Genomic DNA, 24763 nt, shown 5'->3' on the forward strand with positions numbered 1-24763 from the left:
ATACAAACTATCTCCTACTTCTGCTCACTTATTACATTTTACCTGACTAGTTTCAGCCTATTAAAACTTTTAAAATCCTGTCTCTGACATCTATCTCTCAGCCACCCCTCTCAGTTTTGTACCATCTGCAAACATGACAAGCATGTCAACCAGGTTTTCTTCCATGTCACTGCTAAAAATATTGTTATGAAGATAAGAGAGAGGAACATACATGTTACTATGAATTCCTGGGAAGGAATAAGGGAAAATTAGGTCAAATAAAAATTTAGCCACAATTAGAAACATTTAAATGATACATGCATATTTTTCTGATTTTGGTATTTTAAATTCATTTAGAATGCCTTCTGAGATAGCTTTTATTGCTGGCAGAAAGAATAGCAGGTCATTGAGAACTTTTTTGCAGCTGAAATGTTTTGCAGCTAAATGATTTTCTATTCTTTTGGTAAAAAATGTGTGCTATTTATTGTAAAACCCTCCACTTCTTCCCAGGTTTAGATTCAACAAGGAAAAAACTCTAAATAAGATTGATTCTCTGATAGCAGGGAGGGCTCACTGACTGCAACATCTAATAGAGATGTAATTGGAGGCAGATCTGCAAAAAACAGTCAAACCACATATAAACCCTTGACTTCACAAGTGTTTTATTTTGTAGGAACTTTGTCTCCACGTTAACCAGATGCCTCTCTGCATTTTCAATGTCTTTTTGTAATAAGGCATCTGTCTCTCCAAACTGTGAAAGTGTTGAGGCTATGTTCTCAACGCCTCATGTTTAGCAACAATCTTGTTCAAAGCATTATTTCAAGCAAAACTGTAAACTTTTCCCAAAACATAACACATTCCAGGATGATACAACCTTACTAAGATTTTGGAAAGATGGCTTTTGAGGTCCATTCCAATTCTAATTCTATGATTCTTTGATGAAGCATCCTTTAAATCTCTCAAGCCTGTGATATTAAGAATTGTCAGGTTATTTCATATCAAAAAATTTTTACACAAAATCAATGAAGCTAAAATTAGAAAAGGTTTTGGTAAATGGAAGAAATATCGAGGTAAATTTCTGCAGCAAGTTTCATTGATAAAACTTTCATTTCTAAGATACAGGGAACTAATTCAAATGTATAATAATACGAGCCATTCCCCAATGGATAAAGTGGTCAAAGGATATGGATTTTCAGAGGTAGAAACCCAAGCTATCAACAGTCATGTGGACAAATATTCAAAAATCACTAACTGAAGAAATGCAAAGTAAAACTACCCTGAGGTTCCATCTTATACCCATCAGATTAGCAAAACTGACAAAAAAAGGAAAATAAATATTGGAAGGATTGTAGGAAAATAAGTACATTAATGCATTGCTGGCATAACTGTTAACTGGTGTAGCCACTGTGGAAAATAATCTGGAACTATACTCCAAAAGACATTAAACTGTGAATACCTAGAAATACCACTTCTAGATCTACACTCCCAAAAAGACCAAAGAAAGAGGATAAAGATCCATGCGTACAAAAATAATTATAGTCACTTTTGTGTAGTGGTAAAGAACTGGAAAATGAAGGAGTCCCCATCAATTGGGGAATGGTTGACAATTATGGTTTATGAGCATGATAGAATACCACTGTACTGAAAGAAATGATGAAGGGGGTGGTTTCAGAGAAACATGGGAAGACTTGGAAAACTGAGAGAAAGTGAAGTGAGTAGAACCAGGAAACAGTTTATATAACAACACTGGAAAGATAAATAACTTTGAAAGACTCAGGAACTCTGATAAACACAATGACCAACCACAATTCCAAAGGATTCATAATGAAACATCTTACTCACCCCTCTGATAGAGAGATGGACTTTGAGAGCACACTGACATATTATACTTTTTTAACATGGCCTACACAGTAATTTTAAGGATAGCCCTTTTGTGTGTGTGTGTGTTTGTCCTTCATTACTGAAGAAGACCATGGATGACATGACTTGCATTTGACTTTGTTTTGAGTGAGGGAGGGCTGTGCAAGTCACCAGCCTCACTTCTCCTCCAGAGCCATCTGAATCCAGTGACCTGATATTCAAACTATGGGGACCACAATCCATTCAACCACATTTACTAACTAACTCTTGTCCATGTCCTTGTGTAATGAGCTGGAGGTCTTCCTTAATTTCTGTTAACATCATAAGGGTAGCTATGGAGCATGCTAGCTATTTGCCTGCTATCTTTTACCTTTGCCAGAAAAGTATCTGCCATATACATTAGGCCACTTTTTTCTTTAAAAGGCAGGGAATCTGTCCTTGAGACTTGAATGATCCAGGAAGCTTGGCTTGAACTACGGATGTGGCTTGTTGGTTATGTACAACGTAAAAGGCTAGCCCACAAGGAGTCAGTGCCCTTCAGACAGATATTACACACCCATGCTATTCACTCTACCTGATACACCCTGCTGGCAAAATATACTTCTGTAAGGAGACAAGGGAGTGGCCCGCTATCTGAATCAATGGGGCATCATTGCTAGTTATTCTTTCTATATTATGGCTAATTAAGTCTCTTGGCTTCCCTGATATTCTCCTTGAACAAGACACTTCATATTCTGACTCCATGGGCTATCCCCTGTGCCTGGAACTCTCCCTCCTTATCTCCACCTCTTTGGCTTCCTTCAAATATCAGTTAGAGTTCCACCTTCTTCAAACAGCCTTTTCTAGTCCTTCATCTTAGTACTTTTCCTCTGAAATTATCTCAAAGGTGTTCACTGGATAGAGCACTCAGCTTCGAATCAGAAAGATCTGAGTTCAAATCCAACTTCAGATACTTGCTAGCTGTGTGAACTCGGCCAAGTCATTTAACCCTTATTTGCCTCAGTTTCTCATCTGTAAAATGGAGACACATTGGAGAAGGAAATGGCAAAGTACTCTAGCATCTTTGCCAAGAAAACCACATGGACAATGTCTATGAAGTCATGTACAGTAGGACACAACTGAATGACTAAACAACACCATGTAGGAATTTGTTTTGCTTTCACTATACAATGTTAGTAACACAGATTTTATTTTTCTTCCTTTCTCAATTGTAGTTGGGAGCAGGGAGGTATGGAGACAGAAGGGAGAGAACATGGACCTGAAAAAAAAAACTTTGGGGGAAAAAGAAGTATTATCAGGTACATACTATATCATAAAAAAAAACATTTATGACATCAGTACTGCATCAGTACTGACCTGGGTTGCTTAAGTGGGAGGTCCAGCTGCATTAATGCCTTAGCCTTGCTTCTGAGATTTCAAACTTCCTAATTCTTGTCATTTCTGTACATTTGTATAGAAGTAATTTCACTGATGATCACAACAATACCTGAAACTATTTGGGGTACATACTCGTTCCACCAATGCAGATAACAATTGGTCTAAGATTTATCTGGTTCCTGAGCTACTACTACACCTACCTACCCACCTTATCATCACCCTGTGCCCAACATACTAGCAATAAATCTCTTCCAACTTTCTATGCTGATTGATCCTCAGAAGACAGAAACAGAATCAGGTGCTAACCATATCAAATCTAAGACTTTCCAGTGGAGCAGTACCTGCCAGGCTTGTGATCCCATGCCACAGTCTTTAAAGATTCATCATAGCCTCCATGCTCCAGAGGCATCAGAGCTGGAGGAAATAGTCCAAAGTGATTGTTAGTTTATCGGCTAATTGGTGCGATTTCATCAATTTGTTAAAGAGATGCAATGTGGCATAGCAGATAGAAAGCTGACCTCAGAGTCAGGAAGATAAGAGTTCAAGTCATGTCTCTGAGACAAAATGGCGGATGTAGGAATGCCTTCTTGTGGGCTCCGTAATGACTTGGAAAACTACAAATGACTATTTATGTTGTATTGAATTTTTGTTTTGTTAAACATTTCTCAGTCACATTTTAAACTGGTTTGCTAGCATTCAGGAGTTTTGCAGGCCACATATTTCCAGCCCTGAGTCTGACACCTCTGCTTTAGGCAACTTTGAGACCATGAGTCACAAAGAAAAGGTGCTAAACTGTATTGTAGAACTGTATTCACTTGCCAGGTCTCTCTGCTAATGAAATCACAGGTCCATTCCCTAACCTTTAGCAGAAGAATATGGTTACTCCATTACACTCCATTTCAACTTATCTGTTCCTTTGTGATTTCTGTCCTGGAGATTCTAAGTGGCAATCAAAGGCAACGTGCATGCGGTGTGTGTAACAGAGGACAGATAAGGAACTTCTGACCACTGGGTTTATTATATGACTAGAAGTTTTTCAAGAATTTATTATACATCACTTGAATATATGAGATGAAATCAATAATGACTGAAATTTTCAGCTGAGATATTGATTCTAATAAGCTGTCAGTCATAGGGAATTTTAGCATCAAAGTTTATCTCACTAATTCTGCAGCATGGCTTATTAAAGGAGCAACTTGCAGACAGCAGCAGAATATAAATCGAGATATCCCTGAGTTCTCCTTCTGTTCATAAAAATTTCTAAGGTTTTTCTGCATTATGCAGTGGCTGTTATCACTGTTGGAGTATACAGTTAAAATAGTTAAAACATGAAACATAACATTAACTTGGTAAATTCTGCCTGATAACTCTATCTCCTGAAAAATGAGTCTTCACAGATGCTTAATAATGCTTACTAAGTTGCAAACCATTCTTTGACAGCTAATCTCAAAAGGTTGTCCTTTCTCTAGCAAGAACTGAAGATGTATGATAGTGATAAATGTTTCGCCCTGTCAGTTCATGGAATGTTTCTTTTTTTAAATTTTAAAAAATATTTTTCTAATTACATGTAAAAACAATTTTTAACATTTTTTCAAATTCTGAGTTCCAAATTCTCTCCCTCCTATTTTCCCTCCCCTCACTGAGAAGGCAAGTTACACATGTACAATAGCGCAAAATGTATTTCCATATTAGTCGTGTTGTGTAAGAAAACACAGTTCAAAATAAAAGTCAAGAAAAATAAAGTTTAAAAAATTATTCTTCTATCTCTACTCAGAACTCATCAGTTTTTTCTCTGGAGGTGGACAGCATTTTTCACCATGCTCTTCAAAATTGTCTTAAATCATTGTACTGTTGAGAATAGCCAAGTCATTCACGGTTGATCGTCATATAATATTGTCGTTACTGTGTACAATGTTCTTCTGGTTTTGCTTATTTTACTCAGCACTGATTCACTGAATCACAAACTGATTCCAGGTTTCTTCTGAAAGTATCCTGCTCATCATTTCTTAGAGCTATGAGAGAGTCCATTTTTGCAGTCTCTGTGTCTTGGGAGGTGTCATTGACTTGGGATAACAACAATAGCTAGCATTCACATAAACACACACATGACATATAAAGCACTATATAGAAAGGAAAATATAGAGAAAGAGAGCACTCCAAGGTTTGCTTTACATTTTACTTCATCTTATCCATACAACTGAGCTATTATTATTTTACATAGGAGAAAACTGAGGCTGAGAAAAGGCAAGTGACTTGATTAGGGTCATACAGGCAAGTATCTAATACAGACGAAGCAGTTTTTGAACTCAGGCCTTTCTAATTCTCAGTGCACCTCTCAGTTCCTCCTGACTCAGCTCTACACTGTACCAATCAGCTACCTAACGACACACAAGCTGCTGTTCAGAAGCACAAATATTCTTTCCTACTTGACTAGTGACGTCTTCAGATGTTTTTCGGCCACCTTGGATTGTCCATGTTAGCTTAATGTCATCAGAATGAACATTTAGCTTGTCTTTGCTGTTTCATACACGAAGTGCCTGAGGATGAACTTAGAAGAGTCGAGATGGGAGTCTTTCTGCTCCCAGCTTTTTAATCCTTTCCTTAGAACTAGGAGACATAAATGCCTGAAATATTTAACCATACTCCTGAAACATCAGAAAGTGATGTGCAGCTTGCAATTCTCTTCATAGTTTTCTGCTTTGAGGTTTGTTTTTAAAACAAAATTCACAAGATGCAGGCAAATACTTGCACAAATCTATCTGTCCCTACTTTTTCCAGTGAATTTTTTTTTAAGCAGTAATTGTTGAAATGACAAAGAAAAGATCTGTAAATTTTTGGACTGGTGTTTTCTTTTTTTCCTGAGATTAATAATTATGTTCCTGATCACATCAGCACTTTTTCCAAACATGTTTCCACAACTTGACTTCAGTGACTCCAACAATTGTCAGCATACCTGGCATATAGCATTATGGCTCCATAATGAGCAAGATGGAAGGCACATTTCACTGGAGGATCCTGCTCCAGCCTCTTTCCCATCTCTCCAGAAATAAAACAGCCAACTACCTTTTACATATGACTTTTCTGTTTAAGTTTGTTGAGGGGGAGCCAAGATGACGGAGTGAGAGCAACTACTCACCTAAACTCTGAGACAAACTCCTTCAGGTACCTCTAAAAAGAGAATCTGAATGAATTTTGGAGGGGCAGAATCCAATAGGAGACAGACTGTGGCAGATTTCCAGCCCAGGGCAGATTGGAAGGTTGACAGGCAGGATCTGTTGCATGGGGATAGAGGAGCACATAGTGCACAGGGCAGAGGTTGTACCAGCATGGTCCCCACTCTGGCAGGGCAAAACAGGAAGCCCCTGTTGGTCTGAGGCAGCAGCTGCACTGTGGAATCTTGGGCATATCAGCCCAGGATGGGAGTCCAGCAGAACCAAAAGAGTGAGAGCAGTGGAGCCCAAGGTAACTGTAGCAGCTACTCCTAAGACTATCAGCCCGCAGATTAAATGTCTGTAAGTCACCTACTTGAACTTCTGGCAGCCAAGATGGTGGAGTGATCAGGGGCTCTACCCCTCCCCTTGTTGTCCTTGAAAAACCCATAAAATATTTCCCCAGGAAAAATTCTGGAACAGTGTGGTCAGCCAAAGGGGTAAACAGTCTCTTAGCCTGTGAGACTAGGAAAATCGCAAAGGGGGGTCCCTCTTGATGTTGCTGAAGAGGACCAGTGCAGGACTAGAGCTGTCCCAGACAGCCCCACCTCAGTAAACTGAGAGGAGATCCTGAGCCCCAGGGGGATGGAACCTGCAACCACCAATACCAGGATCCTAGGCATACCTTAGCACCCCAGGGGAATCAGAAAGACAGTAGTGAAGACAGGTTCACCAACCATTGAGCTTGCCTATGCTCTAGCTCATCAGAAGAGACCTCCTGTGGCCAGACTACCCCTCCTCCACACTTAATGCAGCTAGCTCCAGGGTAACTCCCCAGAAACTCAGAAAGACTTCACCTGGCCTCTGCTTTCTCACACCAGCCAGCTCAGCACTAGGTAAGCTGCAGCATTTTAACCTCTAGCTGAAAGAACCAGAGTCTACAACACACAAAGCCTCAAGTTCTAGGCACAAGAACCATGGGACAGAGCTTCCTGTGCCTCAGAAACACAGATCTACTTTAAAATCCAGGAAAAGGGTGATCATCATGAGTAAGAAGCAAACCAGAAAAGAAAAGACCATAGAATCTTTCTATGGGGACAAAACATCAATACCAGAGAGGTCAACACTAAGACTATACTCCCATCTGAAACTTCAGAAGGGAATATGAACTGGTCTCAAGCCCAAAGAGCATTTTTGGAAGAGGTCAAGAAGGATTTTAAAAGCCACATTAGAGAAATAGAAGAAAAACTGGCCAATTGATGTTAAAAATATGAAAAAAGAATTCACTGAAGGGAATAGCTCCTTAAAAAGGAATATTGGACAAATGGAAAAAGAAGCACAAAACCTAACTGGGAAAATTGGACAAATGGAAAAAGAAGCACAAAACCTAACTGGGAAAATTGGACAAATGGAAAAGGAAGTACAAAAACTAACTGGAGAAAATAACTCCTTAAAAGGAATAATTGGACAGATGGAAAAGGAGATGCAAAAATTAACTGAAGAAAACAATTTGATAAAAATTAAAATCGGGCAAGTAGAAGCTAATGACTCTATGAGACACCAAGAATCAGTCAAACAGAATCTAAAGAATGAATAGAAGAAAATGTAAAATATCTGTTTAAGTTTGTTTCTCCGGATCACCTTCCTTTAGCTCCTACCCCCTGCAGATAGCCTGGGGAAAGGCCAACCTAGTAGTATTTCATCTTAAAACAATATACCTACCTCTTGCCAAAGAGATAGTGGACTTAAAATCTAGAAAGAGACATGGATTCTCGAACCTAGTCAATATACCAACTGTTTTGCTAAACTACACCTATTTGTTTTGAGGGTTTTAAACAAATTGTTCAGTGGTGTGAGGTGTGTTGCATTAGGAGGGATAGATGATAAATGCTTACACAAATAATAATTAAAAAATGTGAATGCAAATAATAAAAATAATAGTAAATAGTGATGGAGATCCTAGAAATTCAAAGGCTTGGCTGTGTTCTTCTATAATATGGAAACTAAGGGGTGTGAGAATTTCTCCCCTGAAGGAAGCCCTTTTGAATAGCTTTGGGTAAGAACCCTGTCCTGCCCATTTACCCACTCAATCAATTTGCTTGATGTCTGTGGGGCCTACAGCATACTTACATACATACAAAGTGTAGAAAGATGGGACCTGGGACTGGCTCTTCCGGATGTAACTTCTTCAAGGCTGGCAGGGATGGACCAGGAGGTTGCTGATTTGCACCTGGTTGGAATTCCTTCCTAGCACATCTTGTCCCTGCACATTGTTCTCCTGTAATCACTTCTAGCACCTTGTAATTTAAGCCTAAATATGGATCTGCTCATCTGGTAGGGCTAAAACAGGTAGCACTTCAGATGCTGCCAAAATCACTATCACTTAAATTCTCTTCTACCCTTGAAGAGAGAACTAAACATTCTGGGCTGCAAAGCTGCCATTCAGAGTAACAGGAACAAAATGGAAAATAACTTTGTGGGCTCCTAGGCAGTAAACCGAAAAAGCTGACATGGAATCTTCTCAAAATCCTTTCAGGTTAAGTAAGCTGTAGCATGATTTTTAGCTAGCGGTAAAGTTTACTAGGTGGAACCCTACCCATTTTTGAGAACGTTCATTGTTGGATAGTAGCATATGTAAAGGCATTATTTGCACCTAAATCTGGTTGACTTCTTGTCCAAATGATGAGAAACTCTTTGTGGGTGGTCTTGCCTAATTCTGTATCTGATAGCCAGGTCAGTCAGCACAGTTTCCTGAAATGCTACTAAGTGGTTTAAATCTATGGGAGACATCGAAGGTTTCCTCACTACTTCCTAAGTCCCAAGTGTTATTTGCCACAGTGCAGCAAAGAGCTGCCTACAGTGCTGTCCCCTGTACCATACTGTCTCCGCATAGCATCCACTAGGCTTTCTTTATGTTACTTATTTTATAATACCCTATCCATATCAAAAGGCAATGGATACTATCTCCGCTATTCAGAAACCTTATAGCTGACAAATATTATCTTCTCATTTTATTTGTTTTAGGTCAAAATCTGTGCTCAAAAGTTTCATCTGTTTTAGTTTCCTGACATGCCATGGACAAATATTTCTTGAGAACATCACAGGCCTTAGATGAACAAAATCTATTTGCCTGTTTCATTTCTGTTGCTTTAGCCATTTCATTTCTGAGATCCAAATATTTCTAATTTTGCACTACCTATTCCAAAGAGACAAAAATTGCTCTAAGTTAGGAGTTCTTAACTTGGGTGTGTCACAGAACCCTCTGGCAGTGTACTGGAACCTAAAGGGCTCCTCAGAATGATGTTTTTAAATGCAGAAAATAAAATACAAAGGATTACAAAGGAAAAAGAATTGAATTGAAATAGTTATCGGATTGTTTTTAAAAAAACAAGTTCATGGATCCCAAGTTAAAAGACCCTACTCTAAGGACTACATGAAGGAGAGATGACATATCCAGAGATTTTTAAAGCATAATTCAGAAGACTAATACCCTATCTGCCCCAAAGTATTTTATTTGAAGTAGACTTGGCTGAGAAGCTGTGTGCAGCAAGGAAGACTTGGATTCAGCACAACTTCTGACATATCCTGCTGTGTGACACTGGGCAGACCACTTGGCCTTTCAGTGCCCTCTCCCTGCCCACCTGGCCTCCTCCCCCGCAGGAAACTTGTTAAGACAATCAAAGTGACAAAGAAGTTGTAAATATGCATTGTTAGATGGGGCTTCCTCACCAGAAGTTTCCTCTACAAATGAAATCAAAGTCTAGTTGAAAAAAAAAAAGCAAAGACTTGGCTAAATGGATATAAAAAGTGATGAGCTGCATGCCTTAACAGAGGACATCTTCCTGTTTCCTCCTTTGACAGTGAGAATGATGGCAGTAAGGGCTTGTGTGAATGTTTATCCATCTGGACTAATGTTTCCTGTTCTTTGCACTTGAAGTGACCTTTCTACACACTCTCATGAATGAATAAGTCCATATCCACATATCTGCATCAGTCTCTTTAAAAATAGATCTATACCACACTTCCTGTCTCCATGCCTTGTCCTTGTCCTTGGCTTTCCTCTAGCCCCAGAATGTCCTCCTGCATTAGCACTACCCCTTGGAACCACATGCTTCCGTCAAGAATAAGGGTCATCACCTACAACTGAAGACTTTCCTAATCCCTCCAGCTAGTTCCCACTCCCTCGCCAAAAGTTACTATGCACACATACACACACACACACACACACACACACACACACACACACACACATACACACGTTCAGTTATTTCAGTCATGTCTGACTCTTTGTGACCCCATTTGGGGTTTTCTTGGCAGAGATACTGGAGTGGTTTGCCATTTCCTTCTCCAGCTCATTTTATAGAGGAGGAAATGGAGGCAAACAGGGTTAAGTGACTTGCCCAGAGTCACACAGCTAATAAGTGTCTGAGACTGTATTTGAACTAAGGAAGATGAGTCTTGGTGACTTCAGGCCGAGTGTTCTAACCACTTCGCCACCTAGCTAGCTGCCCACACAGACACATACTGCACTTACCTACATATTTACATGACTGCTCTAAGAGAGTAGAAAGCATAAGCCCCTCGAGGCCAGACTGTTTCACTCTCTTCTTTGTATCCTCAGTGCTTAACACAGGACCCAGGACAGAATAGGTGCTCAAAAAACAAATGATTGTTGATTGCATAGCACTAATACCACAGAATGAGCACATTTACTCAAGCAAAATACTTTTCTAGATGGGCCCAAAACACATATGAACTTAAAAGTTTCAGTATAGCTGATATCTAGTAAGTATATATGGTAGCTTGTATCAAGAGAAAAAAGGTTTCTGGTGAAAAAATTTCTGCATTTGGAGCCGGAGGGCCTAGTTTTAAATTTCAGCTCTGCATGCATGACCTCTGCTACCTTGCTCAAGGGACTTAACTAGTGCCAATGTCAGTTCCCTCATTTTCAAAATTAGGGAGTTGGATTCTGGCTCAGCTAGATCTCCAAGATCTCTTCTAGTCCTAAATCTAGGTCCTATCAAATCATTTGTAATCTAGTTGGGAACATAAGACACACGAAACAATTAGGGAACACAAGAGAATAGCAGAGGTCTAAAGTGTCACTTGGTTAAAGGTGCTATAGAGGAGTTCAGAGATGGGACGATTTAAGAGTCCATGAAGGAGATGAGACTTTAGATTTTTTTCTGAGTGGGTAAGGCAAGGCAATTGGACTTACCTAAGGTCACATAGCTGGTAAGTGTCAAGTGTCTGAGGCTGGATTTGAACTCAGGTCCTCCTGACTCCAAGTTTGGTGCTCTGTTCACTGTGTCACCTAGCTACTCCTAGGGCATTAGATTTTTGATAGACCAGGAGGACTGAAGAGAACATTTTAAGCAAGGGGTATAGTATGAGGAAAGGAGGAGAAAACGAACATGGATGGCATCTAAGGGACATCAAAGAGACTGGCCTGACTGGAAGAGAGAGTAACAAGAAACAAAGGCTACTTGGGCAGAGTGGAAGTAGATCATGAAGTTTAGACTTGACCTGTAACACAATGCAGAAGCCCCATAGGTCTTTAAGCATGGGAAAGATAATGTGAAAACTGCAGAGTATTTTTAAGAAGATTAGTCTGGTAGCAGGATAGGTTTAGATAGAAAGAAATTCAATTTGTAGAGACGAAGTGTGAAATGTGAGGTGATTAGGGCCTGTATTTGAATCCATCAGGCTGTAGGAATAGAGGGAAAGGAATAAATTTGAGAAACATTTTGAATGTAGCACTCCCTCTCAGAGAGCCTCCAAGAAAAACTTAAAGACCCATTTGTTTGACACACTCTATGGGTCAAATGAGCCCCTACTGATGTATCAGCTTTTAACAACTAGGGGATGCATTAGTCGAAAGCAAAAGACATTTAGATAAACAGTATAGCAAATATGTCTTTATTGTTCCTCTCTTGCTGTACTGCTAAGACTAACATTTTTGGAACTACATCAAGTAATTGTGGGAAGAAGGAGCATTCTTGCTTTACTCAGTACTGAAAAGTAAGGTGAAAAGATCTCCACATATAGTCTGTGTTCTTCCACAAACCACAGGAAAGTGTGTAAACAAAGAGAATATACATGACCAAAGAATACTGTGGAAGGAAAATAGGGAGGGAATGTGCCTGAAAGAGCACATGCCAGGAACCCATGGGGCCAGGGCACATTGCTAAAGAGCACACGTCAGGATCACATGTGGTCATAAGACCCACTAATACCTCTGATGCTCCCTACAGAACTACCCTGCAGTCCTCTGGCGATATCACCGTGTGGGTCTGCGTGTGGTCCATAATCTCTTCTGGGCATCAGATATTTGTACTGAGCATCCTATGTCTGCTCTCTGACAGGTGCTGTGTTGTATATGCTTGGGTATTTGTTATCACTGAACTGCTTTCTAATACCATCTCCTGAACTTTAGCTCCTCAAAGCTTTCTTCTCCCATTAACTTTGGTACAAGGGCTGGAAAGTTGCTTCTTAACAAGGGTGGCCTGAGTACTTTTAGTGGAGAGGAGCTAGAGCCAAGTCACTACAGCTAGCCAGATAGCCAACAAAAACCAGGCAAGAGAGTCACCAGGCAGTAATTAATTATATCCTTTTAACTCTCTGTGTCCAAATCAAGTTCAAAGTCTCAGACAACTATCTAACTCAGGATTAGAAAATATCTTCTAAAATCCTGCTATATCCCTGGTTGGGATTCTGTACTTCTAAGCTCGGTTGAGGGACTCTGCCAGAGAAAAACCAAAAGAGCTTTGTGGAGGTTGAGTCACCATGGTAAGTCCCATTTCCAAGAAAGTCTCTGGCAGATCAATGAATGATGATAGGATTTGGGGAGTCAGGAAAAAATCTGGCGAAGAACCCCATTTGGGGTTTTCTTGGCAAAGATACCGGAGTGTTTCGTCATTTCCTTTTCCAGCTCATTTATAGATAAGGAAATTCAGGCAAACAGGGTTAAGTGACTTGCCCAGGGTCACACAGGTCTTCCTCGCACTCTATCCACTGCACCACCTAGCCACCCCATACTTACTAGAATATTAATATGAATCAGGAATTGAGATCTGCTCATCCAACCACATGGGAAGTCAACACAAAGTGATGGCAAAGTCATGCTTGTTCACCATCAGAAATATTCAGCAATGTTGCTACTGGGTAAGAATTGTCATGTCTAATCTTACTGGTCCTTCCATCCATGTGACTGAGAAGAGTTAAATCTATTAAAGGAAAAGTACTTGTGGACTACCTATTACTTTTTATCATATTTACTCTAATAGCCTTATGGACCAGTTCAATGGAAAGTGGCTCAAAATAGGTAACCCAACACCTACCTCTGCCAAGGGGATCCAGAAAATGGATGCTAATATGTTTTTTACTTCTCATTACTTAAACAAAGCTTCACTGAAGTCCTCCTCTGATGCTTCCCTGTATGGGTGGGGGTAACTGTGACTGGTCAAAGGTCGTACCAACAGAGCCTGAGTTCTGCAAGGCCTAGTTCCCAGAAAAGCTTTGGGCACAAACAATATATTAGCTGACAACCATATGCCTATCTAAGTTCAAAAAAGGTTACCACTAGATTCAAGGCAGGATGGTGGATATTTTGGCCACAGCAACTAAATGTTGCTAATGTAAAAAGGAGTTTTATGCATTGGTAGAGGAGGAACCCACAACATGGAAATCAAACTTGGAAGAGCTGAAGTAAACTGGGCAATGTTCCAGGCTCCATTCCATTATTCATTTCTTAAAGCACCTAGAAATCCTACTTTTGCTATTAATCAGTCAGGCCAGGGTGGGCCTAAGATAGAGCCTTTGGTACACTCAGATTTAGCAGGCACAAATGAATGTAGATGCAGTGAAGGAGACTGCAAGAGGTGCAAGGAGGATGAAGAGAGAACGGTGTCCAAAAACCTGGAGAGAAGAAGGCATCAAGAAGAAAAGCGTGATAACAGGGCCAGAGGCTACAGAGAGGTCCAGAAGGATAAGGACTGAGAAAAGGCCATTGGAAATGTGGTCATAATGGGCATGGCCAAGCAGCTGTATATACTCAGCTAAAACACAGCCTAGACTGGAGTCATGGGAGCCTTATTCCTTCCTGCTAGTTAGGGTAAAGTTGCCTGAATCATCCGACCTTATCATCTCTCTTGGGACAGTTAATGATGTAGTTTTTGGAGCTACTAACTAGATCTCCGTATACTTAAGTATTTCACAAATGAACTGATTAATATTTCCCTGTATGTTGAGAGGTAAATATAAACTGGATACACTTTGATGTGTAAAAATACCAAAAACTACTGTGGTAACACATACAGTATGTATTAGTGAAGGAATAATAGTACTGATGATCAAGTACTTACTTTTCAATTTCACGTTCTCTAAAGGCCCATTCCTTCCTTTCCATGTCATTCATCATTTTCCTCCGTTTATTAAATAGTTCGTCATTACTCAGAGGTGGAAGAGTGGCTTCCCAAGCACGTTTCTCTCTGGCACGTTCAATCATCTCGACCTCAGCTAGTCCAGCTGGAAGTCCCCGACCTTTAGGAGAAAACAATAATAATAACTTTACAAAAGCCCGCAGCAGAAGCAAATTCCAGAAAGGGAGCAAAGGCTCAGTCCTCTTTTCTCCAGTTTTCTCCAGTTTCTTCTTTGTGGTCCCATTACACTCTTTAGTATATTCCCTCCTAATTCTCCTTTGTTAAGACTGAATCCTTCCTTGTTAGAAAAGAAAAAAACATTTTTTTAAAAAAGCATGAGCTACAATGACCGCCATCTGACAATACAGATACAGAATCCAATCCCAGTAGTTACAATGCATTTGGGGGAAAATGGGGAGGTGGGGGCAGGTGGATTAGACAGCATCATTTAAATAGGATGTTGCAGGTTTCCAAGCAATGGCATTACAGGTGGCTATTTCTTGTCAGAACGTAAATACATTTTAGCATTTTTTTTCTCAAAATGTATTAGTGATTTGGGGTAAATAGTGTTTGCGATATCTTTGAAAAGTGGAAAGAACAGTGAACTAGGTGTCAGGAGACACAGATTCTAGCCCCAGCTCTGCCCCTACCCAGTGCTTAGGTGGCTTTGGGCAAGCCATTTACATCTCTGAAAACTGCTTTCCTTCTCTGTAAAATGATGGTGTTAGATCTCTCAGGTCCCTGATCCCCCTAAAACTCTTAAGTAGAGTTGGTGGCATCTGTAAATGACAGGGCACTGTCACTTAGTGTAATTATCTGAGATTTACAAGCTTAACAAACTTCCTGAAGCACCTTCAAAATGCTGTTAATTATCATATGAACCACCATATCAATTACCTATAAAACCAGGTTTTTAATCTTCTAACACTGCTGCCCTTACCCACACCTTGATTATTGCTCTCTCTCTGCCTGTTTACTACATTAAGAGATGCTGATGATGCTGAAAAAAACAAAAATGTACTTATACCCTGAGGTTAACATCCCCACAAATGTGGGGCTCCCAAGCTCCTCTAGGTTCTTCGCAGCTAGGCTGTTCCTGCCACTCCCCACTCGTGAAAATGCAACGAGGCCTCTTTCTTCCCCACTCTCCACTCTGTCCAAGTTCTGTCCATTCTCTCAAAAGGCTGCCCCTTGCCACTATGCAAATCTGCTCTCAGCAACAGATGCCACAAGATAGGTTATTCTAACACAACTAATTCGCTGTAAGAAAAAAAAATGGAAGGAATGGCAGGAAAAGGAAGAGAGCAGATAAAATCATAGACGTCTTTTCAAAGCTCTTGAAAACAGACACTACCCCTCCCTCCACCCGAAACTTTCTCATTTCCTACCTGTATCCTCCAACTTACCATCAAAAACAAACAGCTCAGGCTGTCCACACTTTTCAGGTTGGGAACCATTCAGTCTCTTCATCTAATCCAAATCCAAGCCATTCCCACTAAGGTCTCATTCTCTATATCTTTAGGTAAATCTGGCATCCTCCCTTAGCCCCTTCCAAATATCAAAGGCACCTCATTACTGAACTGATATATAATTAAAATAAGACTAGATACTGCCATTCCAGCAAAAACACCAGTTCAAATTCTTTAAAAAATGGTCCATTTAAAAAAAAATTTTTCGGTAGAATGTTTAGAAAAATATATCAAATTTTATTTAAAAATGTTAACATTAGAAATGTTATTGTTCCATATATGTCAAAGGATTTATAGCAGCCTCTTTGAGGGGCAGCAAAGAACTAGAAATAAAATAGATGCCGATAAGCTGAAAAACAACTAAAAGCTAATTGTGGTACATGAATGTAATAGAATTACTTGCTATGAGAAATAATGAATATGATGAATATAGAGAAACATGGAAAGACTTACATGAAATGATGCAGAAAACCAAGAAAACCATACAAATTCAACAACGTAAATGAAAGAACAAGTACTACAGAACAATCGAAAATGAACGTTGGACAATGACAAAGAACAAGCATTGCTTCCCAGGAGAGACATCAGAAGGTATCTTCGCCATTCCTCTGCAGACATGGGGGCTCCATTCAGTGTCTAGAACACTGAATATATTGTCAGACTTTTTCAATATACTGATCTATTTTACAGATTTTTTTCTATTCTTTCTCTTTTTTTGTCTCTTAAAAAATTCCTTCTCACATCAGTCCTTCTTCCACTTAACTGTAAAACTAATCTTCCTAAAGTAAAGGTCTTACTAAGTCACTACTCCCTCCTGTTCAATAAACCACAATGGCTCCCTATTACCTCCAGGATCAAATATAAAACCCTATGTTTGGTATTTAAAGTCCTTCCTAACTTGGCTCTCTCTTACCTTTCTAGCCTTCTTAAGTCTGAGTTACTCTCACATACTCTGCACTCAAAATTCAATCAAAAGTAACACTGGCCTCTTGCTTTTCTGTGGAAGACACTCTATCTTGTGACTCTAGGCATTTTTGCTGGCTGTTCTTCATGCCTAGAATTCTCTCCCTCCTCATCTTTGCCTCCTGACTTCCCTAAGCTTCCAGTTAAAAATTCTACCTTCTGCAAGAAGCCTTTCCAGATTCCTCTTAATACTAGTGCCTTCCCTCTTTTGATTATCTAAAATTTATCTCATATATCTTGTTTGTACAAAAGTTGTTTACATGTTGTCTTTCATGTAACTGAGCTCCCTGAGAACAGGAATTATTGTGTTTGGGGTTTTTTTTTTTTTTGCCTTTTTGCAGTGCTTTGCATAGTTCCTGGAACACAGCAGGTGCTCAGTAAAGGCTTGCCGAAAATTGATTTAGTATGCACATATGAATATACACTCAAAAAAGTTGATTCATAGAGGTTATGTGGACTGGTTAACAGGAGACACTAAGTGTCTGGATCAGAAAAACCTAAATGAGAAAGAGAGGGTGGTTTAGAGAGGGAATGAGTATGTGGGAGAGAATGACCAAAATGACCAAAGAATATTTGTGAAAATTAATTTTGATGGCCAAGAAACAATAATGACAGATGAACAAGCATTCATGAGCAAGGCAGCAATCTTTGAACAAAGTCCTATGAGAGAATTAATTTTAAAAGAAGTTGTACAGAATAAGATTCTCCAAATAGCAGCTGTAATATAACTAAAGGCAGGCTTTAAGAATCTATAGTGGAAAAAGGACAATGGGCCGCACAAGGATCATTGCCAGGACCTTGTTCACTACATCTGAACACACAATTATCTGTAACGGCAGTAGTCACTTCCAGTTATTAACCCATTGGCCAACTTACCCCAAGTGAGAGTAGCCAGAGTCAAGATCTCAGGGATGGTATCCTGGCATACTACGTATTCTGGTGAATAGGGATCTGTTTGAGTTTCACTATCTCGATAATCTGTCTGGGTGCCTTGAGTATGCACCAAAGCAATTTTGGGCTGCTTTTTAGTGACTGAAACATAACTGTACATATCCTGCCTGAAAGGTGAAAAAGAAAGAAGAAAAAATTAAATCATGTTAACATCATTTAGAATACCCAACAATCCAAATATGAATAGGAGTTAAGAATCAAACTCTAAGAATATATTCACCCTTCAACTCAAAGAGACATCTAGTAATAAATGTGCTCAGCCACCCTGGTAGGAAGAAAACCTTCTCTCTTTCTCTTTCAGATTCTTCAGTATGACTAGAGTTCTGCCCAACTGCTCCTGAAGAATTCCCCTGCTAGAAACTGGGCATGGACCAAAGTCTGAGACAGTATACCAAAATAAACTCCAAATGGGTACATAATTTAGGTATAAAGGCTGATACTATAAACAAATTAGGGGAGCAAGGAATATTTTATGGAGAATCAAGGAATTTATGACCAAGCAAGGAATGGAGAACATTATGAAATGCAAAATGGACAATTTTGATTACATTAAATCGAAAAGTTTCTTTACAAACAAAACCAATGCAACTGAGATTAGGAGGGAAGCAAAAAACTGGGAAAGAATTTTTACAACTAGTATCTCTGATAAATGCCTCATTTCTAAAATATATAGAGAACTGAGTCAAATTTGCAAGAATACAAGTCATTGCCCAGTTGATAAATGGTCCAAGGAAATGAACAGGCAGTTTTCAGAGGAAGAAATTAAAGCCATTTATATAGTCATATGAAAAAATGCTCTAAATCACTATTGATTAGAGAGATGCAAATCCAAACAACTCTGAGGTACCACATCACACTTATCAGATTGGCTAACATGACAAAACAGGAAGATGATAAATGTTGGAGATGTGAGAAAGTTGGAGCACTAATTCATTGTTGGTGGAGCTGTGAGCTGATCCAACCATTCTGGAGAGCAATTTGGAACTATGTTCAAAGGGCTATAAAAATGTGCATACCTTTTGACCCAGCAATACCACTTCTAGGGCTATATACCAAAGAGATCATAAACATGGGAAAAGGATTCACATGTAAAAATATTCATAACAGCTCTTTTTGTGGTGGCCAAGAACTGGAAATTGAGGGGATGCCCATCTATTGGGGAATGGCTGAACAAGTTGTGGTATATGAATGTAATGCAATACTATCGTGCTATGAGAAATGATGAACAGGAAGACTTCAGAGAGGCCTGGAAAGATTTATATGAACTGATGCTGAGTGAAGTGAGCAGAACCAGGAGAACTTTGTACACAGTAACCGCCACAGTGTGTGAGGACTGACTTTGATAGACTAAGCCCTTCTCTGTAATGCAAGGACCTAAAACATCTCCAAAGGTCTCATGATGGAAAATGTCATCTACATCCAGAGAAAGAACTATGGAGTCTGAATGTGGAGTGAAGCAGACTATTTTCCTTTTTGCTTTATTTTCTTTCTCATAGTTTTTCCCATTCCTCATAATTCTTCTATGCAACATGACTAATGTAAAAATGTGTTTAATAGGAATGCATACGTAAAGCCTATATCAGACTGCATTCCATCTTGGGGAAGAAGGGGAAGAAAATTTAAAACTTATGGAAGTGAATGTTGAAAACTAAAAGTAAATTGATTAATAAAGTGGGAAAAAATAATTTACCTGCTATCTCCACATCTGCATGACAACTGAAAAAAGTCATTTCCCCACATACTAAATTGAGTAGCACGATGAAGGCAGCAGGTGGGGAGATAAGGAAGCTGAAGGGAAGCCATTACAAATATAGTCAATATAAAATGTGGATTCTGGGTGCCACAGGAAAACCTCAAAATACAGTATAACTTCTCAAGCTATATTCCCTCCAACTTCTTACCTTCCCTTCTATGGTCATAGCCCCAAATTTAGCTGAATTCCCCCCACCCCCACCATACCCAGTTCAAGGAAAGAGAAAGGAGGATAGATTCTTCCTTTTATAGAAACCTATTTCTTCCTCTAGGTAGTGGAATACTGGTCTCATTATAGAATATAAACCATGGCTATCTAAAGTGAATGGCAGGTGTCACAGAATGGATAGCCCAAATAAGTCTTAGTGCAGTCTTAAGCCATCCTGTATATAAGGATGAGACAGATAACTTTACATATATGTACACATATTTATGTTTGTATGTGCTATTAGAGATAAGCACATAGGACATTCATTATACTGTCAAAGTATCAACAGGAATCAAAAGAGTGGCTTTCTATTTTTCCATCTAGAATCATTACCATGTCATATGATAACACATATTTGTGATAAATCTAATCAAACATGCAAAGGAGGACTTCATGAATCCCTCAAGTCCAGATTCCTGATCTATAACTCATCAATTATATTCCAAAAGATTTAGTGGATACCAAATGATATTGTTGCTTTGATGTAATTTCTATTAACAAAATGACAAACCCTCTTCCTTTCTTGACCACCTTCTTGCTTACTTACCTTAACTACTAAGTTGTTCCATTTTCTCATTCTGGTGGGTTTTGGAGAAGGGAGAATTAGGGGAAGCTAGATAACAGACTGGTTCAGTAGCTGTCAGGTTTCTTCCAAGTTCTTCCCTTTCCTTCCTCATCTCATGACTACTGGCCAAGTGAGTTCTGTAAGCTGACACGGCTGGACTATGGGTCAGTGCAGCACATAAAAGAGGTGGGAGGTCTAAAAATGGCAAGACTTTTGTGCTGTTCTGCTCATCTGGCCCCTTGCTCGGCTTGGTCTCTGCTATATCTCAATGCCCTGCTCCTGCTGCTGCTGCTGCTGCCGCCACTGCCACTCCCTTCTCTGATCCAGCCTTTGCCTGTCTGTTAATTTTCCACAAACTTGGTAATAAAAATGTTCATGGTTTGCTCTGCCCATTATTTTCTAGCTTTGCTCCCCCAGTCCCAGTAACTTCCACAAATTCATAAAAGATAAGGACCGCCTTCAGAAGCTAACAAATGCTATGGTTCTATTTGAGGGTTTAATTCATCTTTTTTCATCATAACACATAAGTTTCATTTGTATCTGTGTATTTATCACCTGAACTAAGTTCATTCCACCTGAATATGAAAGCTTTGCATTTCAACTAACCCATTTGCTCTGTGTATCCTTCTTCAGTGTATAAATCCAGGTCTCATCTCTTGATCCTTCATTATCAACTGCCTGCTGGGCAGCTCTACCTCTATATCCCACAGGCATTTCAAACTCAACACGTCCAAAAAAAGGACTCATTTTCTCTCCCCTACTCAGCACTCTTTGTAATTTCCCTGCTTCTATCAAGGGCAGGCCCTACATCCTCAAAGTCATCTTTGGTGCTTTCCTATCTGTTACTCCCTATATCTAATTAATTGCCACACTGACCCTTCTCCTAACTGGTCTCCCCGTCTCCAGTCTCACCCCTCTCCAATCAATCAGTCCTCCACTTGGCTGCCAAAGTAATCTTTCTAAAGCTCAGGTTTGGCCACATCATCCTCTTCCACAAGAAGCTTCCAATATTCTCTTTCATCTCAAAGATAAAATGCAAGCACCTGTGTTTAGCAATTAAGCCCTTGAAGAGATGAATCTAATCTATTTTTTCCAGATTTACTCTGTGACTCCTCCTTTGCCCTGCAGACAAACTGGCTCATTTACTTTTCCTCATACCCCACCCTCCATCTCCTTTTGCTTTTGCGTGGGTTATCCACCGTACCTAGAACGTTCTTTCTTCTCACCTCTACCTCATGGAATTCCTCATTTGCCTTCAAGACTCAAGTCAAATGTCATCCTCCAAGACTGAACTCTTCCTGGTTTCCCCACATAGCAGTGCTACTCACATTATTTTGTTTTTATTCTGCATATATTCTGTATTTACTTAACTATGTATGTAGTGTTCCTTCCATGTAGAATATAAGTTCCTTGAGGGCAGAAACTCTTTTAATTCTTGTCTTTGCATCCCCCAAGACTTAGCATGGTGCTGTCACATCACAGGAACATTGTTGAATTGAACAGCTGCCATCCATATCTATGCTTCTAGAGGAAGGGTGATCAGGACAGGGCCCAGGCACTGACACATCCACACTTCAAGATGTTTTTTTTCTATTTATATATTATCCATATTCACCACTAATACTCCATGCAAATATCCCATCATGATAGAAGGTGATGCTGGATTCTTGAAGGCTATGCAAGCAGTGCACAAAACTTGGCAGGTGTTATCAAGCTAGAGGGGTCCCAAGAACAATCCAGTGATGGGCCTATATGTCCACTGTCAAGGACCAGACTGACTGAGGTTAGAGAGGTTCCTTACTAGGTTGACCATGGGGGAATGATGCTTTCTGATCATAACAACCCTTGGCAATAAACCTATTGACATAAAAAGGGCCTGCAATGTATACTGGTGCAGTGTGCTACACAAACAAGATTGGAGAGTTTTGAACTATCTAAGCACTGAAGTACAGTGTCCATCTACACAGAACTGAAGATGCTACTAAGGATAAAGAAGATAAGAACATAATTGTGATGTTAAGTTGTTTCAGCTGTTTCTGACTCTTCATGACCCCCATTTGAGGTTTTCTTGGCAAAGATACAGGAATGGTTTGCCATTTCCTTCTCCAGCTCATTTTACAGATAAGGAAACTGAGGCAAACAGGGTTAAGTGACTTGACCAGGGTCAAACAACCACTAAGTATCTGAGGTTAAATTTTAACTCAGGAAAATGAATCTTCCTGATTCCAGGTCCAGTGCTCTATCCACTGTGCCACCTTTCTGCTATAGAACCTAATTTACAAACAACCAATCAGGAAGATTTACTCAGTTGGTAAGAACATGGCACCAAATAAGTTCTCAATCATTCAATCATTTACCATATTTATTAACTGTGCAATGATCTATCAGTACTGTGCTAGACTATGTGAGAAAATTAGATTTGCTCTGTTCAGTAGTTACAGGCTGAACCCCTGAGCCCAACAAGCCATTTCCTAAATGCTTATCATTTGTCTTAATGGGTATAAATGAAAAGGTGTGGATAGATAAATTTGTTGTTGTTACTGACTAGCAGAATCATTTTTACATACCAAGAATGACCTGCTATCATTAGTGTATGAAACAGAAAATGCAATTCAATAATAGCCAATTATGTGGCATTGATCCGGAAAATTTCCCTCAATACAGCAGAAATAATATTTTCAAACAAAGCTGAAATAAAAAAAATTGGGTTTTTTAAGGGAAAAATAGCTTGGGTTTTAAAATACAGCTTTTCCCTGTCATAATATAGATGAGAAAAGTACCAGGTATATTTAAGTTAAATGTGATCTGTCTTCTTCTCTGCCTCATCTACGGTGAACATGACGAAACTAGCAAGATGCTCCTGAAGGATTTGCCAACTCTGGTCTGCTCCTTATTTTGCCCATACAAGACCTACTGTGGCTTCACATCCTAGGCTAACTGTGAAGTTATTTTCTATTCTCTGTGTAAGAAATGAACTGTTTTCTATACCTGTAAAAGATAAGGATATCTCTCTACAGTCTATTCCCCTCTGAGAGGCCATAGGGGAAAAGGTTCATTATGTGCTACTTTCCAATACCCTAAAACTATGAGCATTTGGAATAAGAAATATTCACTGTGCTTGTATGTACAGAACTAATTGCATTTCTATTCCTAAATTTGTAATTTAAATGAGACAGCAGGACATAGATTTGCTTATCTTTTCATGGGTACCTTCTAATGCTTTGATCTGATAGGATTCACAAATTCCACTAAAGTAGGACAGTAATAAGAAAAATGAAAGAGTCACAGAATATTTATCGATTGGTTATTGTGACAAATTGTTGAGTCGCGGCTTCAAACAATAAATATATTTAGCAGAGGAGCAAAACTACCTTGGTTAGTTTCTTTTTAAATCGAATATACCAAGGCAAACAGTCTACATCTCTAATAGTGAAGGAACCAAAAAAACTGGAAAATGCTTAATAATACTCAGTTTACTACTTACTTTGTTGTTGCAAGAATAACATTGAGTGGCATCTGCTTGTAAAATGGAAGGAAAGGCCTGGGGAGGAAAATGAGGCAACACAATTAAATGGGATTCCTGACTTGGGTGGAAGGTTGCTGATATAACAGCTAAGGTCCCTTACGATTCCAAGATGCTGTGATGTACACATTAAACATGATAACCCTGGCTCTCCCCAGTACCCTGGGGGCAGTTTCTTAAATAAGGTCTTCTACATACATACCATTTCTCCTGTCCCAAAACTCATCTAGACTGGATTATGTTTATGTGAAATTACAAAGCTTGTTTCCTCCCACACAGGAAGATCATGTCTAACAAGAGTTTTACAACTCTTCCTTAAAGTCCAGAACAAATTTGGAAATGAAAGGGAAAAGATGTCCTGAAAGACAGCAAGACAACCCATCCCCAGTTGCAACTGAGTTTCATGGGAAAAAGGTTTCTGGTGAAAAACAATATGCATTAGAAATTTACTTTCTCAAGGTAGCTTAGGCATAAAAAGACTCAAGATTTCACTTCTGTCCCAGAATAGATTCTTCAAGAAACTCGGGGGCATCTCTTGATTCAACTG

The 24763-nt window shown here is 39.4% G+C and overlaps 1 protein-coding gene across 2 annotated transcripts in view; it reads right to left on the bottom strand.

Moving 5' to 3' along the window:
• The window catches only part of CFAP91 (cilia and flagella associated protein 91), an 82502-nt gene that overhangs the window by 26197 nt on the left and 31542 nt on the right, over positions 1 to 24763 (bottom strand). For both annotated transcript variants that reach the window (XM_072613912.1, XM_072613913.1), the window contains 3 exons: positions 24178 to 24234; positions 18094 to 18275; positions 14729 to 14906 (listed from right to left, as the gene is read on the bottom strand). In XM_072613912.1, coding sequence (XP_072470013.1) covers positions 14729 to 14906; positions 18094 to 18275; positions 24178 to 24234 — 417 coding nt within the window. The remainder of the gene's footprint in view (positions 1 to 14728; positions 14907 to 18093; positions 18276 to 24177; positions 24235 to 24763) is intronic.

This window comes from Notamacropus eugenii, chromosome 5, assembly GCF_028372415.1.
Source record: "Notamacropus eugenii isolate mMacEug1 chromosome 5, mMacEug1.pri_v2, whole genome shotgun sequence".
NCBI lineage: Eukaryota > Metazoa > Chordata > Mammalia > Diprotodontia > Macropodidae > Notamacropus > Notamacropus eugenii.